Raw genomic sequence first — 14,890 nt, forward strand, 5'->3', positions numbered from 1 at the left:
GTTTTCTCTGATATTCAAAAATCGAATTGAGAGCCGTCGAGGAATTTCCTTTATTGGATTCTACCCGACTTCAGCTGTGATACACGAAAAATCAGGTCTCCCGGGGAATAATGAAGTTTTAGGCAGAGATTTTATTTGAAAGCTAATTGATACCGCGCGGGAAAGAAGGAGTGTTTCGGTGCTTCGGATTTAAACGAAACGCGCGGGAATTTTTCTAAAGCATCTCTGCTAACTCGTTGAATATGTATGCTCACGATTGATGCGTTAAAAGAAAAAATATCAGAGGGAAAAAACAAAAAAGGGAAGTTGATTAAAGGCGTTTCACTGTGACGAGGGGCCTTCTGAAACAGAGAGAAATTTAATCAAGACTTGACGACATTCGCTGTTACCATTAGTGGCCCCTGGTAATTATTTCCATTAACACCTCGCCTGTTGATTATTGACGCTCGGACAAAAGACGTCTGATACTGTTTCCGTTAATGAAAAGCAAACGGGTTCACCTAATTTTTTCAAAAGGGGTACTCGTGCAAGTCGATTGCATTTTCCTTTTTGACTTTCCTTACAGTCTATCTATAATTTTTCCGACCCTCTTTTCCAGCCTTTCGTAGGTTTGTTAAACTTTTGGTATGGTTTACCATTCTTCTCAAATTTTAAGCCGTAATAATTAACTAATGCCGGTCTCTGCTCTGTCGATGGAACGGTAATAAATATTGCATGCAATTAACTCATATTAAACGGAACTTTTCGTCCACCTTTATTCCACGAAATATTTACATTTTCCATTACTACCTGAATCTGACATCCTGCATTCGAAGGATTTTAGTGAACTTTACCGAGACGTTAAATGCAACTCACGTCGTCAGTGTAATTACACTTTTTCCTGATTTTCACGGTCCTGTAGTTTCCTGTGACCCGCGGAACTTTTATTTTAAGTTTGTTTCACTAAAATCCGGGACTTCCTGTCATCCGCGTGTTCTAAAGGACACTGAGTTTCAGACATTCACTCGTAAAATTGAGATAAACGTAGCTTTGTCAGAAAGGGCGATCTGCATAAATTATTAGAAAATGTAATTACTGTTCCTTATGTAGTTCTGCCTCGGGTGAAAAGAAAATATGAATTATATCTTCTACAACCCGTCCATTAATATTTGTTGTTCTCTTTTGATCGGGTGACATTTATAACTTTATTTTTAAGTATCATTGCCTTTCTTTTCCCATTGTAACGTAATGGTTCTTTCCGATCGACTTCTCCTTCTTCCGTAGTTTAAGAGCTTCAGCTTGACTTGCATCGAACTTCCCGTTTGAGAAATTACAGTGAACCCTATTAGCTGTTAGAGAAACTTAGAGGTACTAAGTCGCTTTCTCCGGATTTTCACGGAAGTGCAGATGCACGTGCTCGATGGTACTTCTCTTTCGAGTTTGTTTCCCCTAACACCTAAATTCGCCAGTGTCACATGTATCGGACTTCTCGTACATTTGCAGTGAGTGCCGAGAAGGCAAGGCAATTTAAGTTTCCCGGTAAGTTTGAATCAACGCGTGGCACGGAGGAAAGTGCAATTTAAAATCAAGAGGAATCCTCTCCTTCGGTCGACACACTATAACGTTCTTGTCGAAATCGAAGTAATAAAAAAAAAGAAAAATTACATTTGCCCACTTATGTCTACTCATTACCGAGTAGTCATTTTCCATCGTCAGTAACGTCCATGGTAAAAAGTAATCGGACAGGAAATAACGGCTAAACAGGAGAAATATTTATTGTTGAATGTACAGTAGAATAACTGAAATAACAAAATAACAGGGAATTAATTCATTAACGAGGTCTCACCATCAAGTCCTTTATGAACGATGTTCATTCTGAAAAATTATTGCACCGGAAATAATGAGTAAATTAATCATTGCCCAAACAACGGTGATACTGTTGGATACACGTTAAATCATTGATAAATACCATTGAATAAATACTAGGGACATGAACAATGTAAGAGCACCTTTTAACGATTCTTTTATTATTAAAGCGATTTCAGCACGCCTAGCCATGCAAGCGGGTATATTTTTTCATGGAAATGATTTATGCATTACATGCATTTAGATCGATAACCTGCCATTTGCATGTAGATGTGCATACATAGCAGGACACGTATTATACTATACCAGGCAGCATTATACAAAGCTCCAATGATGACATAAATTTTACCCGGAGAATTCAGAGAAATTCAGAGGATGGCTCGGTCGGGGAAAGTTGTGAAAAAAATTGAACAATAGAATTTTCATCGAGAAGCGAAAGACGAGGGAAAATTACGCAATGCGTACACGTCGGAATCGCTAACGCCGAGGCACCATTATTTCTCGTGAAATGGATACGTCCAGGATTACCGAAAGCTATATTTATTATTGCCATTCCACAGTATGGAGATGTACGGACAGTTGAATAAACACGTCCATGAGAAAATGTTGTGCCGTAAACAATGGCCGATGTTTCGAATGGCAATAATAACGATTACATTCGCGGAACATGGCGAAGGTTCGGATTTCTGAAGATTGTCAGAATCCGTGGAGGAAATATAAGCTAGATCGGTGTCCTCGGAAACTTCATGCTTCTCATGTTTCTCGGTAAAATGGAAAAAGGAAGGGAATAGAAAAAAAATGGAAAACGTTTTCAAAAAGAATCTCATACGGGGAAGTTGGCATCGGGGCGGTAAAAACGGAGTCGATCTGGCGATACCGATATCACGTAGCCGGGAAGAAAATTGTGTATCGGCGGGGGTCCAGCAAAAAATTATTAATATCTCTGGCAGAACCGTTCGGCGCGCAGCATCGGCGAAAATCCCGCCATCTACAAGCGTACTGGTCAAAACAGAGAGAGTTTGGCGGGTTTGTGTGGTGAAAAAGTTGATTCCCCGGCGAAATGAAATTACTGGAAGCCGGTTGAACCGAGCTCGATTTCGCGGCCGTGATTACGAACAATGCCGACACGCGAAGCGCCTCTGACTGCGACGCGCCCTTAAGAGGATATGAAAGGCGCTAAGAAATTTAATCTACGTCGATAAAATAAAATTCATCTATACCCTTTTCGGTGGTAATGCCGTTTTGAATACTCAAAATGGGCGGAATTTCGAGCGCTGCCAACGAACCGCGATGAGGCGGCCGGAAAGTTTTGACGGAGCATCCTTAATAGAGTGGAAAATCTTGACGGCGGCCAACTCCACCAAGGGACGAAGTTTAATTCAATTCCGCGGGAAGTTATTTAAGGCGACGTAATGGACCAAGTGGCCGCGGAAAACGAGCTCCGCTCGGGCCGAACGGCCAGGGTGCAGAATGGATCCCGACAGGGCCGGGATCCGCAAATATTAATTATAAGTTCGAGTCGAGCCCAAATCAATGGCCTCTGGTGTCTTTGTGGCGGTCGCATAAAGGGGCCTCTTCCCGTATCCGACCCCGCAGTCGAAAGACAATATCCCCTGCAACCCCATCCGCGGATCCCCGGCCCTTTGTTTCGGGCAAAATGTCGGGCTGCTCGCGAACCCTCCAACTTCGCAAATGGAATTCGACACTTTACGCTAATTTTCGGATCCCCGCCGTTTGCCACTATCGGCCTCGACTGCACCAACTGCACCGACTGCACCAACTGCACCGACTGCACTGCGACTGGACTGCGCTTCGGTTCCGAGTTTGCGACCAACTTCGACGATGTTATTCGGATTCCTCAGAAAAAAGAAATTCGAAACCTGGCCACGAGACTGCGTTCTTCGACTTTTGAGAACAATTCGCCGGAGAACTTTTCCGGGCTAAGCGTTCGTCCGCGCTCTGAGTGTAGGAGAGATCGAAAATGCTGCTACATTTCGAACTTGGTTTTTTTTTTGGTTTTTCAATCGCCTACTAAACCAGAAAAATTGAGATTTTCATCGTCGATCAAGTAAACCCTTGGGTACGTCTGATACTTTCTTCAATTCAATGTCAATTTGGGAATATGTTTAAGTTTGAATTTTTGTGTACTAAAGTGTTACAACTTGCCCCATAGTGGGAAAAATTGTTACATGTTCAAGATTGTGGTATGAACGTGCTTAAATGCGACATAAAACACCATGGGTGTGGCAGAGGGCCGAGTTCACAGGAACAACTAGTCCCAAGTGTTTTTATTTTGTTTAAATGAGCATCCTTGCGTTGACTTCTAGCATTGACAAATATACGCTGTTTTAACGGTGCGGTGTTTTAAGCGATTTCATGTCAATGACAGGTTTCGGAATGTCACTAGTATCAATTTTGTCTCCCACAGAAAGGATATTTTTCGGCCGGGTCGAGGTTTAAATCGGGAGAAGTGTCGAAATTGGAAAAACACGCAGAAAATAATTCCATATCAATTACGCCTCGTGGAAGTGGCAATAAAATCGAAAAACTGGAATGCTCCTCGGAAATTGCAAATTGGAACGCGTAATTAAGCAAGGAATGAGTTGTCAGTTGAATGCTTTTTAATCAAAACCAATTTCTGGCATATTGGAACCTTTCACGGTAAATAGAAAAATAATCCACTCTTTTGAGGGTTGTTCGGCGTGCTTTTTATGGACTTTTTTTTTCTAGCGTCGAGGTAAACGTTGGATGAGCAAATTTTGCCATAAATATAAGTATATTTAAAATAATCGATGACTTGACCGATAACTCCGTCTACGATTGCATAGCATGTAGAGGTCTTCAATTGGCGTGAAAAATTTGACTTTGATTTTTTAACGGTTAAGAGTAAAACGAAACTTAACGTCGCTGCAACCCGCCTGGGAGGGAAATGTTAAACCTTTTATCGTTTTATTTACGTCCGCATAACGGATTGATTGTCAGCGACATTTTATTCTGCTCTACAACGGAGTAAAACTGTCCATAGTTCGTTTTGGTCCTCGGGGCGAAATAACTCGCCTGGCGATTCCGTTCCGTTTCAAAATGGAACGTAACGTAACGAAATATTGATCCGGGCCCTGATTTGTAGCTACATCCCTCGACCACCCCAAAGAGCTCCGAACCCCTAAAACAACCGAAACCGTGTCCGACACATTCTCGCCAAGTCTTCCATCGAGGAGAACGCGATACGTGATCCTCATATTCTCAAATTTATTTGACCCTTTAATTTACGAATCGAAAACCACCACATGCAGTCCCTTGCTTAACGTCGAGATTATTTTTATTCGGCATGCATCTGCAAATTTAGGTGGTGCCATCAGCATGCAAATATCTCCTAACACTTAAACTACGCCCAGAAAAATTATTCAGTCATAATACGAAATTTCACTTACGACAGATGCAAAAGTCTAGAAATGGGCCAGAAAATCTTATTGCAGAATTATTTTGACTGCATGGAGTATAACGATTTATTATATTAGTCTTAAATCGTTTCAGAGAAAAATTTATAAAGGAAACAAATTTCCTTTGTAACTATAACCCCTGCCGCCGAATTATTAAAAACCTATCGATATTTATTTGCAGCAGCTACCGTGTAGCTAGCGAGAGCACCCTAAGGTGAGCTTGCAAGTTGATACCGTGCGAAACTTGAGCTGCATTTCGCACACTTAGTCTCATACGAAGTAGGGTTCCGGTATCAAAATCGCGCATAGTAACTCAAAGTACCAATGTTCGGAAACGAGCCAAAAACAAAAATGGAAAAAGTTAGTCGGAGAGAAACGACTAGGGAGATCGACGGATCGTCGTTGGGGTCATCAATCGGTAATTAGGAACATCGTGTCATGACAGAGGGATGACGATGCTCTTGTTGTAGCAGCTGCCGTGACGCCACGATCCTCGGCTAGCGTCCAAGTTCTCTGTACCTCAGGAAGTTTCCGACAAACTTCACGAGGGGCGGAGATCCGCTTTGAAGTGCTCTAGAAACTAGGCAGCCACGACTGAAAACCATGAATTTTCCGTGGCTCTGGTCAATCTCGTTACGCTCCCTTAAGCGGCACGTAATTCCGGGGAAAGGGCCTTTAATCCGCCATCGATGCTGCCAACTATGCCTCGAGGCAATAAACGTTATCATTCGCCGATTTCATCGAAACGCTAACTTCGGTATCGATTTTTATTGATTTTAAGCACGTTCCGTTGCGCACTTACGAATCCCGGTTCTCCAACAGGAATGAAAACTTGACTTACGAATTATTTAGGGCCACCCGCCATGTTTTACATGCTTTTTAGTGGGCTGTAAGGGTAGACATACTTTGTTTGCTGTTTTTTAACGAGCGGCAAAACGTTAGGATACATAGCTTCCAATTAATTCGGCCACTGTTTGCGAGCGCAGAGCCAGAAGGGAAATTATGAGTTGTGTATTGTTTCGCGTCCCGCGCGGCATTTTTAAATTTAATTTTACACAGCCTCCCAAAACACTGGCCCGTTATTAACCCGGGTTCCTCTCTTTTCCTTCTTTTTTATTTATTTATTTATTTTTTTTATTTTTTTTTTCTCGAATTTATCGTTTGCAGTCGACAATACCAGATTAGCGAATGTGTATTTTTCGTTCGGATCGTCGAACGGGGCGACCTAATGGGGTTCGCCAATGCCTCCAGCTACTAACTCCGAACGCTGACCGCAAATCCGAATGAATTTATTATAATGCGGAAACCGACCGAGAGAGACTGAAATCCCGATGGAACATTGTGGGAAGATTCATGGGGAAGCTTCCACGAAAGTGCAGCCGCCCATACTTGGGCACTTTACGAGTTTTCCAAAGAAGCTTTTTGCGGCGACATGTAATTTGGCTCGCAAACTCGAGAGGAAGTTCAGAGCATCTAGAGCGCGAGGACTTATCGAACCACACGTGGAAGTCACGTCGCAAAACATTGTGCACAGTTTTTACCACCTCATGAAGTAGATCAGCGAGGACGTGAGCGTGAAAAATGGCGAGTCGATTGCGCGCAACATTAAATTAGGGCGATTTTATTAAGATAAACTGATTTAGTCTTTGAATTAGGTATTTCCAAAAGTGCCGTCCTTTTCTTTGCCTTTTTTGCCATATCGCTGATTTTCCTGACTTTGTTGACTTTACTCCCTGACTGGCAATGCACCGACTATACCGAGGAAAAATTTCGTTAATTTCAGAAAACGTTTCAGTATATTGCATTTTAAATTGAATGATTAATAAAATTTCTATATTGCTTAGTTCGCTTGAGCGAGATCGTTTGCACCTATCGATCAAAGTGTTTTGGTTAAATCGTTCGGTTAATTTTTCGAGATATTTTACTCGGTGAATCTAATATTTTGTCATTGTATGTCAAGGGGTTAACTTTCAGTGCTCTGGGGGTGATGTTATTTCAAAGTTCACCTATAAATACGATAATGTTCGGAATGAAGTAATATATAAAGGAATTTTTCACGGGATACTATGACAAGCCCATTCGGAATGGAGGAAAGGAGACGTTACCGCAGCCAGAAGTATATGCTTCATTTGAGCGAAATTACCGGACGTTCTCGGGGACTCGGAAGCTCGGTTAGCAACCGCAAGTCCTCACCACAATGTCCACAAGCATATGGGAATACGGCGATAAACCTACTCGCCGGAATAACGCATAGCGACATAACCCAAATGCTCGGCGGACCTTTGAAGATGAATACAGGTGCCGTATACGTTACATACGGTATTTAGAAAGCACTTACTTAGAACTTCCCCTTTGATTACCACGCAACACGTGCGGTCTTCCGTCCAAGTATTATTACAATTTCGGTTTCGAACATTATATTCGGTGTAAGGGAAAATTCTGTCGTTTTTTGAACGCGTACACTTCCTTAGGAAAAAAAAAACGAGAGAACTTTCCCTTACACCTAATATATTCACATCATCCTTGTAATCAACGTACTTAACCAAAAGAGTCGAGCGTCATTCGGATGCCATTTCATTCAAAGGATTGTTCAAATAAAAAACGTTGAAAATAACGAATAAATAGATAACGAACATACAATAAGTTAACCATAAATAAATGTGTTATTCGAATAAAGCTTATTTCTTTTGACTCAATAAATGACTTTCTTTGAATGTCATTCTTTGTTCGTTATTGGAATTTTGCCCAGCTCCGTCAACCAGGACACTTTCGTTACACGAATTTTTAGTAATTCTTCGTTTGTTTTTTTCCTTTTCAATTTGTCTTGCCGGGAAACTCAGCTTTCCGCGAAATAATGCTTAACGATCGACATTTCCAACGCACCATTTTTTGCCGCACTCTTGCGCACCCCGCAAACACAATTTAAGCACGATTCTGCATTCTGTGCCGTTTGTGCGATCATTAAATCGGTCTGTCATTAACGCGATAAAAAATGAGAAAATGTACAGTGCCTTACGTGTTCCCCAAAGTCCTGGATGACGGACTGCGAAACATAGCGAAGCACGGTTTTCTATTTACTCTCCACAATTCGGGAACGCCAATGTATGCGATGGAAATGCGCTATACATGGAGCTTTATCTTGTGGATTTTTACCTCTAGGGGGTCGGTAGTAATTATTTTTATTTACGCATCAATAACGTTACCAACTCGAGATCTGAAAAGTACTTCGCGCGTGTGAAGGAAGTAAGTTCAGGAAATCATCCAACATGGCCAAGAAAATTTCTTTTCCGTAATGAGGATTTGAACCTACGTCCCTTTTCAAAAGCGACGCCTTTAACCCGCACGGCCAAATAGGCCGATAATAGTCCCTCTAGAAGTTTCCTATAAGATAGCACTGGGATACCGAAAAATTAACAGTACTTATTAAAGAATTATTTTGTACCGATATGTTTATTAACATTTATAAAAATAAACAGTATAATGTAAATAATTAGAGTATAAGAAATATTAACAAATGACTTAATAAAAGTGGAACTTACTGGGACATGATGCAATTTATATTAGTTAATGTTATGCTATTAAACGTTGTATTGAGAAACGTCAATACGTAAGTTTAGAATTGGTGCGTAAAGGAGAGGAAAAGTCTGCTCGTTCGATATGGACGGATGGTACAGTTACCATCGGAGGCTCTTCTTCGGGCGAACTTTCATTACCGACTGATTGCTGTGGTTTCGATTCGGTTACTTGCGCGAATGATGTCGCTGTATTCCTATTCCATTTGATTAAATAAGACCAATAGAAATGCGGTTTTATGATTGCTGCTTTTATAATCCTTCTTAGACGTGTCAAAAGATGTCCCATAGTTATCACTCCGCGTACGTACAGTAAGAAAAAAGCTTATCATTTGAATTCAATTTAATTTCCTACCTTTTCTTTCGTTATGGATCTCTTAATTTCTTTTTCTGACAAAATGGAATACGGTAATGCTCCGCGACGTACATTAGCACCTTCACCGAGCAGCGACAAATTCTTCCATTTGGAGGACGTATTTCAGGGGGATTAAAATCGAGCCTAGCCGGGCCGTAAACTCGAAATTGACGGATCGATGGAGCGCGAGTTATCCCCCGAATGCCCAAGTCTTTTTGTTTGTTTTTTTCCCGCGGCTAAAAAGCGGCTGCGCAGTGAATTCTGCTGGTCGACAGTTCGAGAAAATTGAAAACGGCCTTTATGCCTCTTGCCCTTCTCCCTGCTCGGTCTCGTTTCAAAAAGAGAGGGGCAGCTCAATATCGCGTTCAGTGCGTCACTTTCATGGTATCGGTCCATGGACCCTGCCGGCTGAATAGGTCAAAAACCATATCCCATTTTAAGCCATCCAAAAAATCGCTATGACGTGTGTTTACTTCGATTGCGACCCTTTCCTCCTACAACGCTCGAACGCGTGTCAAAAGCCCCACCCCAAAGGGTTGAGCTTTTTACGCCGGTAAATTAATATCGGATACCGAATAGGGGGTTGTTTTTGGCGAATTTACTTTTGCAGCCCTCTGCGGGGCGACTAGTTTTGACGATCTATGGCAAGAAACGGGCGGCGAGTCTTTTAACACCTATTTCTATGGAATACACCACGGGGCGCCATTATGGACCGCAGGGGTTGAAAATTATTTCCCTCGTCAAGGGAAGCGTTGGCTATTGAGGGAGGTTCTTAATAAAAGCACGAGTCAACGTGTTGGCGCCTATGACGTATACCTGGGATACCACCTGGTGGTTCGATAACGAGATCGTTATATCACAGACCACATTCTTACACCTATGGGGGTGTGCGTAGTCAGGGGATCCTGTTAGCACCCTGCTGGTGCCCATAGATTACCCTTGGTAACGCGTCGCGTTGCACAATGGAATCTAACGACCGGTGGCTCTGTAAATTGGATCTTGGGAGAAGAAATCATCGTCATATTTACTCCAATGATTGCGTTACTATCGACTAATCTGGGTGATCAACTGGCCATCCTCCCCGGCCGATTGCATTGAAAATCGATACCCTATATTCCTTTGTGTCGGCTACTTCGAGATAAAGCGCCCGTGGACCCAACCTCGTTTCGCTGTTGCTTGTTGCGATGCTCAACCATCGGAAATTAATGATGAGAAGATTCCGCGAGACGGGTTTACAGGATCTTCACGTGCCGTGCACACATTATTTTTCGGCGATATGGAATTGTTCCGCCGAGGCATCGACAGGGGCGCATTGTTTTCCTAAATATCCGGAACGTCCTGGGGGATGTCTACTCTTTATATTCGAGGCTCGTCCAGTGGGCATGCTCGCCCTCCGGTGGCAATATCATGGCCGGGCATGCCCCTCGCGGAGGAACGCGGCGGAGTACACTCAGTTTTCGAGTTATCGATCGGGATGTAGGCTCATTGCCCACGGGAATAGGGTACGTGCCCCGGGTGCCGCATGTCCAGATGGAACCTCTTCCCTATCCGTCGAACGGCCGGCTATTCGATCGGAACCTAGAGGTATCCGTTCTCGAGACGCTCCCTGCTCGGTATCCGATAGGTCGTCATCGGGAGCCTCTTCGAGCACGAGAAACACGCGAGCGGAAACTCAAAGTCCTCGACCGGGCGGTCGTTAGCGAATTTTACCCCCACGACTTAAGACGATATGAAAGGCGCTGAGAAATTTCATCGAGGTCGAGAAATCAAAATTCATCTATACCATCTTTTTGGTGGCGATGTCGTTTTGAATACTCCAGTTATAACATGAACTGGTGCGTCACGTTACCGACATTAATATTTATGAAGTCTTTTACAGTCTACGGAAAAGCCAAAAATGTTTGGTTGGAAAATGTTACTTTTATGAGCATCGCGTTCTTCCTTATGGCTCCCATAATCACGTGCTGAAGTTTCATATGATTCGGTGCATCCAGTTTGGAGAAAAGTTTTATAAATATTTTCATGTTTTGATATATATATTTTTTTAAATAATATGTATCGTGTTATAATTAAAGTTAGTGGACCGCGGCTGTAGGGGATGAGGGGATGGAAGACTATTATTGATGACATTTAAACTGTATTCTGGAAACTAATTAAACCCACCTCACTTGTTCTTGTTTTTCAAGCAGAGTGAAATGAAACGCGTTCTATCCGTGTCCAGAATATTTGAAAACTTGTTTCCAATTGCATTTAGTTCCGGCAATTTCATTCTAACTAAAAGTTTCGTCCTCGCAGTCAGTTTTTCCATTCTCAATGCACTTGCTCTTGCCTTCGCTTTACGCCAGGAATATTATTAACTTTTGCTCTAGTTCTTGTTAAATTTAACTTGACCGAGTGGATTAAGATGCGCCGCTATGTGTTCGATAATCGGATCTGCAAAGGAAGAAATTAATATACATATCGAAATATCGAAATATTGTGTTTTGAAGAAACTTCTACTATGGATATGCTATATATTTCGTTTAGATATTTTTAAAGGTGCAGCAACCTAATACTATATCTCGAATATATATTTAGCGAACTTATCCGGGTAACTTAGGGATGTCTAACTACCGGGGAAGATTGGAAAGGAGCAACTGCGATTGCCCTTTCCGGTCTTACTTCCGACTGAAAAAAGTCCAGGGGGATGCTTCCGGGGTACAAGTAAGTAATCAGGGGAAGATAGAAATCGAGTTTGGCGATTTCCGTGGAAAGCAGTGTTTCCTCCATGATCCCTCTTGTCCCGGAGAAACGCGAAGAAAGACTCATCGACTTTGGCAGTCGACGACGTACTCCTGCAGGATCCCGGGTAACAACCCCGTCCTGGGCGCTCGTTACCCTCCGGACGTGTTCATCCCTCGCCGAGGCTTCCACGCTTGCGGTCGGAATTTGCACGCTCGATGTGCAGACCCTTCTTGCACCCTGCAGGTTTTCGGCACGAGCTGCAGGTGCCAGTCCAGGGGAAGGGCTAAGCGAGTCTCCCCGGCTCCGTGCATCGCGGATCTAATGGGGGAGAAGAGACCAGGGTAAAGGCGGGACGTCGGGAAGTGGCTCTGGCCCGAGGTGCACGCCGAACGGGTGAACGAGGGGTATTTCGCAAACTATCGACAGTTTGTCCGGAGGGCGCCGATCGTACGTCCTAATTTCACTGAAAAATTCAACGATCCCCATCCACCCTTGCTCCACTTTCTCGACCATCTCCCAGATGCTCGCCGAACTTCCGCGCTGGGGACGGCTGGTTTTCGGCTACTCCGCCTCTTCCTGGACAACGAAGTCCTGGGGATTGGAATTTATTGCTCTTGCATCCACTGTATCACTGAACAGGCATCCCCGGTGAAAGATTCACTTTCTAGGCGAAATTAAGATGATACGAAAGGCGCTGAGAAATTTAATCCAGACCGAGAAATTAAAATTCATCTATACCTTTTTTGGTAGTAACGTCATTTTGAGTACTCAACTGGTGACATGAGCTGGCACGTCACGTTACCGACATTTATATTTATGTTCAAGTCTTTTACAGTCCACTTTGAGAATTATGCGAACTGTAGCGTTCCATATGCCATTTCGGTAAAATAATGATGACGAGATCGATGTAAAAATGTCGAAATCCCGGGAATTCATTATTCTAACGACTGTTTGGGACCAACAGCGCCATCCGTGAGGTTTAGCTGCAACTAAATTTTTACTCTATAAACAACGCGTTTATATCCAGAAGATCTAACGGTAATAAATAATAAAAGCTTGGAGCAGCCAAGCTGAAGAAAATGAAATATCGTTTCAAATCTGCATTAATTTCAATCGATTAACCCTACAACTTATTTTGTCGATAATAGCGAGTGAAAATCATTTCGTCACAAGAATTCCTTTCTCGTAGAAAGTGATTTTCTTTTCCCCTCAGTTCAGGCCAGCGCGGTATCAGCTAATTATTTTAATTTGGCACGTTGATTATCAGAATCTAATATTCACTATTATTATCTATGAATGTAAATTTCTGTGCTCCGGGTTAGTGGTTAAAATTGCAGAATTGAGCCTGCCGAAAGTATCCTGGACCGTGGATATCTTAGATGATGTCAGTTCGATATCTTTTTTTCATTAGTATATCCTTTCAGGGCGGACCAGCTTCCATGTTCTCGTTGACCCAGACTCTATCCCTCATTTACGATCGCAACTCGACCAGCCCAGATGCATCTCTCCTCGATCTCGATCAGGTTCGTAATTCGATTCGAGTGATTTGCAGAATTGCAGTTTTATTTGTCTGCGTTTGAGATGCCGTAGAACCCGCAATGTTTGTACATATCGAGTGGTATGTTGCCTTCCGTCTGTCTTTCACATTCCTAAAAATCGGAGGCTTCTTATGATTATCCGTAATAATGGAATTTTACCACTTATCCAACATTGATTACCTGATTCCAAAGTTCAAACTTAACGTTCTGATGTTGACTACTTTTAAATAATATTGATTAAACTGCGAAAGAAAGTCTTGAGAGTGTTTTGTATATTAACAACTTAATCAATGGAACTATGATTTGCAATTTAATATCAGGTTGAAACTTCTTCCGTTGCAAATCCGTATTCTTAATAAAAGTATCTATTAAAGATCTCGACGTCATTATGAAATGACAATAGAGCCTGCTAAACGCGCTTAAAGTATGATCAATAGTTACAGTATATCTTTACATTTTTTTAAGTGATATTCATCGTAATATGTCACTGCGATAGTCCATCCAATTTCGAAAGTAGCTGCGGCATATCCATATATTTTTTCTATACTAGGAGAAAATACAGCCATCATTAAAAATGCTTTTCTCGTCGAAATCCTCGCTTAATCCTCCCAATTCGCAGTCATTTATTCCTACCTGCTACGCATCGCTTGTGTGACATTTGTAGAATGAGATACTCCCTGGATTCGCATGCCCGACATCGTGTATGATTTGATTATGAGATTAAAGTGTATTACATCCAGCTAGAGCACGCATCGAATGAAAAATGGAAAACTGATTGGGAAATGAAATTTTCGTCATTCCAATCGGGCCGATATAATTATTCCATTATCGCGCTGTTTTATCCACAGTGACATTGATTTTCTCTCTGATCTTCCCGTAACGCCCTTTTGCGGTAATCCCTTTACCGAGCGACCCACCGTACCGACGGTGCAAGAGTTTTTAAACGAAGCAGCGTGACTTTCGTAGTCATTACCGTGCCATGAGTTGTCGGTAACTTACCCTTGGTCGTGTAATCACGCAATTGCATTTTAATTATGAGGAAATTCATTTTCTTCAGGGAAAAAGCTCTTGAAGCTAATGATCTACTGTTAACCATTAAGTGATAAGGGGGGTCGTCAATTACCCCACCGAAGATTATGACCATAAAATAGCATTAATCGCAGCGAAACATATTGAACATATTACTGATAGTAAAAATAGACGTCTTGATTATTAAATAAGAACTTCACAATTACTCTCAATAAAAATTCCTTTACTTTCATTGTAATCATAAACTTATCGCATTCTTTTGTAGTAAAAGGACAAATGATACTCACGTGTCTTCTGCACACATGAGTTTTACATAGACTTTAGGCTTGTTGCACTTCATTATATTTGGGGTAATGACTTCAACGAACTACCGAAAATGCATACATG

General features: G+C 42.1%; 1 protein-coding gene across 15 annotated transcripts in view; it reads left to right on the plus strand.

Annotated features, from left to right (window-relative positions):
- LOC105697563 (disks large 1 tumor suppressor protein) overlaps positions 1 to 14,890 on the plus strand; it is a 487,904-nt gene that overhangs the window by 274,224 nt on the left and 198,790 nt on the right. For 14 of the 15 annotated variants that reach the window (XM_012420943.2, XM_012420948.2, XM_012420951.2 and 11 more), the window contains one exon: positions 13,361 to 13,459. The exons of the other annotated variant lie outside the window; for it this stretch is intronic. In XM_012420943.2, coding sequence (XP_012276366.1) covers positions 13,361 to 13,459 — 99 coding nt within the window. The remainder of the gene's footprint in view (positions 1 to 13,360; positions 13,460 to 14,890) is intronic. 15 annotated transcript variants of the gene reach the window in all.

The sequence above is a fragment of the Orussus abietinus genome, unplaced genomic scaffold (genome assembly GCF_000612105.2).
Source record: "Orussus abietinus isolate OABI.00-Male unplaced genomic scaffold, Oabi_2.0 scaffold21, whole genome shotgun sequence".
Classification (NCBI taxonomy): Eukaryota; Metazoa; Arthropoda; class Insecta; order Hymenoptera; family Orussidae; genus Orussus; species Orussus abietinus.